General features: G+C 44.9%; 1 protein-coding gene across 1 annotated transcript in view; it reads left to right on the top strand.

The window, feature by feature from the left end:
* Positions 1-224: 224 nt before the first annotated feature.
* Positions 225-9,925, top strand: part of TSPEAR (thrombospondin type laminin G domain and EAR repeats) — an 80,993-nt gene continuing 71,292 nt past the window's right edge. Inside the window, exon 1 of the mRNA XM_068121544.2 lies at positions 225-363. Within this exon, the coding sequence (XP_067977645.2) occupies positions 225-363 (139 nt within the window). The remainder of the gene's footprint in view (positions 364-9,925) is intronic.

Genomic DNA, 9,925 nt, shown 5'->3' with positions numbered 1-9,925 from the left:
AATGGACCCTTCTGTACAGATTCTGTCACAGTTGAAAGCTGCTTTGCACCAGAAATGGCAACAACTTTTTTTTGAATTATCTGGTGGCTTCTTCAGTGGTTGAGGAGGGTGCAACGGTCATTCATTCTAATGGTGCTTACACACATTGTTGACCTTTTTTGACATCCTTTCTGGTGACATCATTGGATGCCATTATTGACTGGTCTTGAGCCCGACATCACACCATGTTCTGCCAGCAGCCTCATTCAAGAGTCATCGACCTTTTTGGTGTCACATTCGTCGTTCGTATGCAGCATGTGACTGCGGGTCAGCACCAGTTCGTGCAGGAGCGCAGCAGTGCCGCTGATGAAGTGCCCCCTGTGGGTTAGAGCAGGAATTGGGAACTTGGCCAGAGTGCCAGCGATAGTTTTTTTTAAATGTAAAACAGCCATTGCCATTACAGACATCTTCATTTTGTGATAAAAAATAATAATCAACAACACCTCTGAATTTGTCCTAAGTCATTTGTGGAACATGCACATCTTACCAATACTTATATGGTTTTATTTTTCATCAAGGATATGGCTTCTGAACAATTTTCTAAGTTCATTGTGATGATCCAGGAAAACAACCTGTGCTTAACTTTCTTATTTGTGTGAACAGGTGTGAACAGGAACTTATTTGTGTGAACAGGAACAGGTATTTGTGTGAACATAAAGGAGTGATTCCATTTCTATGCATTACTTTTTTAAGGTCGCAATTGGTCCTTTAAGGTCACAAATGGTCCTTCAAGGTCACAATTGGCCCTTTAAGGTCACAATTGGTCCTTCAAGGTCACAATTGGTCCTTCAAGGTCACAAATGGTCCTTCAAGGTCACAATTGGTCCTTTAAGGTCACAATTGGTCCTTCAAGGTCACAATTGGTCCTTCAAGGTCAAAATTGGTCCTTCAAGGTCAAAATTGGTCCTTCAATGTCACAATTGGTCCTTCAAGGTCACGATTGGTCCTTTAACGTCACAATTGGTCCTTCAAGGTCACGATTGGTCCTTCAAGGTCATGATTGGTCCTTCAAGGTCATAATTGGTCCTTTAATGTTATGATTGGTCCTTTAAGGTTACAATTGGTCCTTTACGGTCATAATTGGTCCTTTAACGTCACAATTGGTCCTTCAAGGTCAAAATTGGTCCTTTAACGTCACAATTGGTCCTTCAAGGTCACAATTGGTCCTTCAAGGTCAAGATTGGTCCTTCAAGGTTATGATTGGTCCTTCAAGGTCATAATTGGTCCTTTAAGGTCACGATTGGCCCTTTAAGGTCACAATTGGCCCTTTAAGGTCATAACTGGTCCTTTAAGGTCACAATTGGTCCTTTAAGGTCATAACTGGTCCTTTAAGGTCACAATTGGTCCTTTAAGGTCATAACTGGTCCTTTAAGGTCACAATTGGTCCTTTAAGGTCATAATTGGTCCTTTAAGGTTACAATTGGTCCTTTAGTGTCATAATTGGTCCTTTAAGGTTACAATTGGTCCTTTACGGTCATAATTGGTCCTTTAAGGTCACAATTGGTCCTTTAAGGTCATAACTGGTCCTTTAAGGTCATAACTGGTCCTTTAAGGTCACAATTGGTCCTTTAAGGTCATAACTGGTCCTTTAAGGTCACAATTGGTCCTTTAAGGTCATAATTGGTCCTTTAAGGTTACAATTGGTCCTTTAGGGTCATAATTGGTCCTTTAAGGTTACAATTGGTCCTTTACGGTCATAATTGGTCCTTGTAAGCATGTTTGAAGGGTCAACCTTGGAAAGACCTACTGCGCATGTAACCTCCTTAGAAACATCTTTTGAAAAGCCCTTGTTTTACCGGACTGCGTTGTCGGGTGAGTCTGCTAGCTGTCGGCTATACGGACGGTATCCATGATGCACACCCAGTATTGATGGTGGTGGGCTCTGAATTGAAAATGTTAAGGGAACGCGCAGTACCTTTGCATTCTCATCTCCCCAAGCTTTAACCATTGTCTGAAGCTTTGTAAGCTTTCATCACGAACGGATTAAAAAACCTATTGTCTGCTCGGATCAAGTTCACCACTGGGACACTTTGAGCGCTTACTTATTTCTGAATTACCTGTGCTTGCGTGTTTGTTTCACTCTCTATACCACTCTATCTTCACTCAGTTTCACTCACAGATTTAACTCATCCTCATCCAGGGATAATCCTCGTGTCTGAACACATCAACTCATTAATACTTCAAATTCAGTTTATCATGTAATCACAGCAGTAATCATTAACCCCATGCTCTTAGCACAAAGCAGTTGGTAAGTAATTGGTTCACTCTGCATGTGTTTGCCAGTTTATGAGAGTAATATAACTACCTAATTTCAATGGAATTTCACATTTTGAACATTGTAGAACATGAATCGGCTGCAGTTCAGCAGTACTTTGGCTCTGAATTTGGCGAAATTGTAGTGTCTCGTCCCATGCACGCATGCGCACAGTGCGGTACAGCAATTGCTTCAGTCTGTGTGTCTGCCTGGCAGTCAAAAACATAGGGGCAATACCCCTGGTGCTCACCTGGTAGAATAAACAGTATACTACACTGACTAAAGGTATTTTAAACCAATTTGAATGGTTTATAGAAGACAGGGCAGCATGTGGAATTGTACTAACATAATCATAAGACTTTAAACAAACAAAAAATTACCTATTTGGGGGGGCTACCCCTACCCTCCCCTCCCCCATCCTGTATACCTCCTCAGACTCAAAAAATGTTAATGCTGTGAACAAACTTTGGTACAAAACGAGTGATGAAGGTTGTGGCCAAGTTTCATCAGAATTGCGTGTGTATATTAGGAGAAAAAAGCAAATACCTGTTTTGGGGGATAACCCCCCCCCCCCCCATGCACCACCTCAGGGCCCGATTTTTTTTAATGCCGTGAACAAACTTTGGTACATCACGGGTGATGAAGGTTGTGGTCAAGTTTCATTGAAATCGTGTGTGTAGTTTCAGAGAAGAAAGCAAATACCTATTTTGGGGTGTTAGGCCTGGACCCAATTTGACGACCCCCCACCCCCCCACCCCCCCCCCCCCCATAGACCCCTTTATACTTCGATTTTCTTCGTGCCGTGAACAAACTTCGGTACATCACGGGTGATGAAGGTTGTGATCAAGTTTCATCGAAATATTGTGTGCAGTTACAGATAAAAAAGCAAATTCCTATTTGGGGGTTGGGGTCAAACCTGGATGCACTTTGACCCCCGGTAGACCCGCTTAGACCCCGATCTTTTCTATTGTGATATATTTTTTAATATTACATTGTGAGAAAAGTCATGATTCGTTGTTTGGGTTTATGTCAGTTTAAACTCATTTGCATACACGTATCGACCGGCCCGACACGCTTTATGGGTTAAAGAAAGATTTACCTTGAGGTACATTTTTTCCCCATTAGCTAAGGATTTCCTTAAGGTTAAGGATATCCTCAGGAGCCATTGCTATGCCAGGCAACTAATCAGATTAGAGAAAGGACACTTGTTCGAAAGTAAGAATACATAATGAACACGTGATTTTAAATGATGCCTGTTATATGTTGCATGGGGAACACGTGCTTGTGGATGAAGGAGGAATAATATGATTCTTGTGTAAAATTCATTCGATTCTCATTAACAATTTTATTTTGAATGAGTATTATGTGAAGTAAATGTTTGTAAACTCTCTGAGAATGGTGAAAGAGTGAAATATAAAAGTGAAATACGAGTGCGAAACTACAAGCAGAATATCTGGATGTCATGAAAGAGTGAGAATTGCGGAAGTTTTGTTATAATCATCCTCCAACGTCACGCTGCGATAAATCGTCCTCTTCGTGACCAATTTCCATGAAAAGCACCATTTCGAAACTCAAAAGTTCGTGGTTAAGGATGGGGTGGGGGAATGCTCCCTTAGCTTTAAGAATCCAAGGAAACACTTAAGGATTATTCGTATATGCAACCATCCTCAACTTAAGGGAGAAGTTAAGGAAATCCTCAAATTTTTTACTTATGGATGTATTATATAACCGGGCCATCACCTACGCAAAATGGTGGAAGTAATAAAATGCTAAATGAGAATCGAATGAATTATAAATATATAATTTCTGCATATATATATATATATATATATATATATATATATATATATATATATATATATATATATATATATATATATATATATATATATATATATATATATAGTATATACACAGTCGGACCCCCTATTCGCTGTTCCCCTATTCGCGGTTGATAAAATGCGACCTGTTTCTCTACTTGTGGAAAAGTGTCCCGTGAATTTGCGGTTTTTTTTCTATTCGCGGCTGTGTTGCGCGAATTTGTGGGGTTTTTTCTATTCGTGGTCGTGTTCCGTGAAATCGCGGGTTTTTTTCCCCTATTCGCAGTCGTGTTGCTCAAATTCGTGGGTTTTTTTCCCCATATTCGCGGCCGTGACCCGCCAAATCGCGGTTTTCCCCCTATTCGGGGCCGTGTTGCGTGAATTCACGTTTTTCCCCCTATTCGTGGCCGTGTTGGCACGAATTCGCGGTTTATGTCCCCGTATTCGCGGCCGTGTTGCACGAATTCGCGGTTTTTGTCCCCCTATTCGTGGCCGTGTTGCACGAATTCGCGGTTTTTGTCTCTATTCGCGGCCATGTTGCACGAATTCGCGGTTTTTGTCCCCCTATTCGTGGCCGTGGCACAAATTCGCGTTTTCCCCCCTATTTGCGGCCGTGTTGCACGAATTCGCGGTTTTTGTCCCCCTATTCGTGGCCGTGTTGTGTGAATTCGCAGTTTTTCCCCTATTCACGGCCATGTTGCATGAATTCGCGGTTTTTTCCCCTATTGGCGGCCGTGTTGCACGAAATCGCGTTTTTTCCCCCTCTATTCACGGCCGTGTTGCGCGAATTCGTGGTTTTTCAGGGGCGCAAATTTTTTTTTTTCATGAGCTGTCAGCTTGACACATTTATAAAACCCATCTTTCACCAGCCATGTATAAAGCAGCTGGACATACGTACGCAAAAAAACATCTACGAGCCACGAGCATGACCTGCTTATACATTCACTGCTTTGTGATTTGCGATTCATGGCTTTTGCGGCCACAAATTTTAGCCGGACTGTAATCGAGAGCTTCACGGAATATTCCACCAGCGACAAAAACAAGTCAACCATGCAAATTATTGAATGCAAACGCTTCATTAAATCTATTACAGTTTGCCATTTATGGTAAAGCATCATCAGAGATCTTACACAATGAAAACGCTTTGGGGGATGTTCCGTCAGTGAAGACAACAAAGCCCGCTTGGAGTTTGCAAAAAAGCACCTAAAGACTGTGAGAAACAAGATTCTGTGGGCTGTCATGTGTCTTTCACTGAAGAGAGGCTTCCATCTGGCCACTCTGCCATAAAGCCCAGATCGGTGGAGTGTTGCAGTGATGGTTGTCCTTCTGGAAGTTTCTCCCATCTCTACACAGGATCTCTGGAGCTCAGCCAGAGTGACCATCGGGTTCTTGGTCACCTCTCTTACCAAGGCCCATTCTCCCCCGATTGCTCAGTTTGGCCGGGCGGCCAGCTCTAGGAAGAGTCCTGGTTGTTCCAAAACTTCTTCCATTTAAGAATTATGGAGGCCACTGTGCTCTTGGCAACCTTCAATGCAGCAGAATTATTTTTGTAGGCTTCCCCAGATTTGTGCCTCGACACAATCCTGTCTCTGAGCTCTGCAGGCAGTTCCTTCGACATCATGGCTTGGTTTTTGCTCTGATATGCATTGTCAGCTGTGAGACCTTATATAGACAGGTGTGTGCCTTTCCAAATCATGTCCAGTTAATTGAATTTACCACAGGTGGACTCCAATCAAGGTGTAGATACATCTCAAAGATGATCAAGAGAAATGGGAGGAACCTGAGCTAAATTTCAAGTGTCATAGCAAAGGGTCTGAATACTTATGCAAATGTGATATTTCAGTTTTTTATTTTTAATAAATTTGCAAAACTTTCTAAAATCCTCTCTTCTCTTTGTCATTATGGGGTATTGAGTGTAGATTGATGAGGGAAAAAATGAATTTAAACGATTTCATCATAAGGCTGCAACATAACAAAATGTGAAAAAAGTGAAGGGGTCTGAATACTTTCTGAATGCACTGTATATATATATATATATATATATATATATATATATATATATATATATACACACACACACACACACACACATGGGTGGGAGGCCAAAAGCAAACAGACAATGCAATAATGGTGATTGCTAAAGCATGAAACCAATAAATTCTGCATTCCACTCATCCCCCGTGTGTGACCCACTCTCCCCATGTGTGACCCACTCCCCCCGTGTGTGACCCACTCCCCCATGGGTGATCCACTCCCCGGTGCAGTGTGCGTGATGCGGGAGGGAGAGGATTTCAGCTATTGAAGTCACGTTTTACATGAGATGTAATGACACATTTCAAACTGTATTTCCCATGTGCAAGCACATGCATTCACATGTTATCAGAAGTAAACACATTGTGTAGATTACATCACTTGTGGATCTGATAAATTGGCAGTAACCATTTTGTAAAACTGAATGTGTAGCATCTAAATGAAGATGTCCAAATGTCACACAAGTCCATGCCCGTGGGATTCCCACGGTTGACCCCACTAGTATATATATAATTATATATATAACTATATATATAATATATATATTATATCTCCTTCTCCCCTTACCAAGGGGGGATTAGTCCCCTTGTCTCCTTCTCCCCTTACCAAGGGGGGATTAGTCCCCTTGTCTTTGACTGGCCTGGCAGGACCCGGGACCTATGACGTCCTTCCCGGACAGCGCCAAATAGGGTATTAGGACTAGGGTTCGCTATTACCTAATTACTCGCGCTGCCCTGAAACAAGGAAATAAGCCCCGCACGAACCGCGCGTGTTGAGACGCCGAGCGGTGCATACACGCGATCCGTGCCGTTTATGTGGTGAACCCGGTTCTAGTGATCTCATTCGTGCCACGCTTAGTCAATGGATAAATCACAGAAGCGGTCGAATTGGAAAAAAAGGAAGAACAGACTTATTTATACTATTCACAATGGTTCAGAGAAAAGAGGACACAGTGCAGCCTTAAAACAGTCTTAACTTAATACCCAGGACAAACGGGCCCATGACACACACACTCACATGGGGCTTGCAGCTGCAGGATGATGGTCCATGTCCAAGGATGGCTCCCGTGCAGCTCCCTCCGATCTCCGGCTCATCCCGTGCAGATGGTAAGTAAAGAAGGCAGGAGCTCTCCGCGTGTCGTTTGGCGCACAAGGTTATTACGGGGCGAACGGTAGGGTGTGGGCTCTGGCGGTTGGCGGTTAATCACTTGCAGGTTATTACCGCGTTTACTCGCGTGGCTGAAGTAGGCGCTATTCGCCACCGGCGCGTCTGGCTGCAGCCGTGTACTCAACGCCTCTTCTTCCTCTCCTCTGGCGCGTACGTTATAATGTGTGAGTTACAGTTCAATGTCTCCATCCGCCTATTGCACCAAGTTCTCTCCTCGCTGTAACAAGTGCTCACAATGCGCTCGCCCCCTCAAGTCCTTTAGCTCTCTCCACTTGCGAGTCAGTCCTCCGTCCTCCAGCGCTAGTCCTCTCAAGGGCTTTGCACAGTGACTTGTATAGGCACGCCCCGCGAAACCTTCTAGAACTCACCAGACGCGCCTCTCCATGCTCACTCATGCCATGCCGTTCGAGCCCTGGTTGGCTGGTGGCTCTTACCGTCATCGCCTCCGACGCCCCGCCTTGACGCCGCCCCCACCCCAAGCCTGCGCTCCTCCTTCTCAGGCCTACCTCGTGTTACTCGACTAGTGAGCGAGCAAAGGGCCGCAAATGCTGCGGGCAGCCAAAGCATAATAAACTGAGCGGGCAGCCAAATGGGGCGCGGGATCAATTACGCCCAACGAGGTGGAATTGGAGGGTGGATGCAAAAATGACCGGGACCTAATCTCATGTCTTTACACAACGCAGATATTAAATAGGGGAAATGGCCTATACTTACACATACTATGACATAACTAATACTATAAGTGGGCCTACGTGTTGCTCGTGGAACTAACTATGGGGTGGCAACCCTTTAACCTTTAATGATCAATATGTGCAAATCCCAAAACCGTAGCACTGCCCCCCTCCCTTGCCAGACTCGTCCCCGAGTTGAACCCACACAGGTGAGAACGACCGGTTTTGAGAAAGGTTCGGGACTAGTTTTAAAAAATTACGTGTGACACTTAGATGTGGTTTCCCTCTACATTTAATCTAACACCCTGTATGTGACGGTTTTACAACACTAGATATGTCCCACCTACTGCATTGTGTACTAAATAACAGACTCACACCCACAGCTAACCGAATTGCGGAATTGATTCTCAAACTACACATAAAGCCGGGGGGGGGGGGGGGGCATGTTATTTACAACACTAAACGAATTATTTACATCTCTATACCCCAGGACCTGTTCTTTTGTGGAAAGAAATTTGGAGGGGAGAAAACACAGCCATACACCAATACACCAATACACAAAAATGCACAATCAAATGTCATAATCAACGTTACATTTGCTGCTTGGCTGGTGCTTGGCTGCATCTTCTTGCTTCCTGCTTCGTCTTCGGTGTGCCATTATAACACTTAAAGGTCTTCTTTCCTGACACACCAGAATACAATGTACAAACCCGTGTCCGTTGTCATTTACCAGCAGGGCCAATCTTAGGTGGTCTGACTGTGTGACACCGACACCACTTAGAACCAGTGGTCCGCAGGTGCAAGGTAACGTTTGCAGCAAACGACCGCTCAGCAAAGATGCCAGGCCACAGAACGTGTGGTCCATAAGGTGTATTGGTGCAGCAAAAGGTAGCAGCAGCACCGCACAGATGTAGCCAGGCGCAGCTGCACAGTTCAGGGTTCCTGCACACTCCCCTCCAAAATGGGTCCATGGGTGGGGAGGAAGACAAAGCACAGTTAGCAGAGGAAAGGGCGCAAGGGTACATATCAAAACAAGGCAATGCAACATGAGGGGCGCAGGAGAGCGAGCAGAGCAAGCTCGTCCCTATCCGTTCTTACCCCCCTCCCCCCCCCCCCCTGTGTCAGCCTACACTACCCTTGCCCTTCACTGTATTTACAATTTACAAATCCGTCTCTACATCCTGTCTCCCATATCCCCCTCTAAACCAAATTCGTCTTCGAATCCCTCCCAAGAAGGAAGAGATGGAATAAACACAATGTCAAACTCACGTCATGATGTGTCTTTACCATCCAAATAGTTCACAAAACCTGGTGTGGAGTTCCGTCTCCCTTGGCGAGTGGATGTGGATGGTGCGAAGAGATTCCTCATCCTAACTATACTCTAATAACATTAACTCATTTACACTACCCGGGGTCTTGCCCTGCCAATTCAATTGGCCATCGTTCCACTATGTGGTTCTAAAAACCAATTCCCATTGACCCACCCTGTGGTGCCCTCTGAATTTGGTTCTCACTCCCCAATTTTTTCAATCTGTGCCTTTGCACAATTTCGGGGCTGGGTCGTGTGGCTCCACTAGCAGGTCTACCTACCTGCGCACCTCCGCCACTGAAGTCGCCACCCGAGCTTACCTTGCTCCTTGCGACTACCCTAAATCGGGGAAGGCCCCTCCTGGCTCTCTCACCCCTCTGATGCCCTCTCTGGCATTGGGCTACACGGGTCCTTCTCCTGGATCCTCGGGCCCCACTGAACACTACTCTGACTCTAACTGGCTCCCAGAGCCTACCTGCGGCCTCACCTGGCCAACAGACTACCAGTGGCGGAGTGCCCCAATAACCATACGCACCAACAAAGCCCACACGCCCAGCCATTCACTGACTCATGCACCCATCCAAGCACTTCATGCTACTTCCTGCACCACAGATGTCAATATCCAAACAATTTA

This window comes from Myxine glutinosa, chromosome 7, assembly GCF_964187855.1.
Source record: "Myxine glutinosa chromosome 7, kmMyxGlut1.1, whole genome shotgun sequence".
Taxonomy (NCBI): Eukaryota; Metazoa; Chordata; class Myxini; order Myxiniformes; family Myxinidae; genus Myxine; species Myxine glutinosa.
The sequence above is the reverse complement of the archived record's forward strand: the minus strand, read 5'-3'. Positions and strand labels throughout refer to the sequence as shown.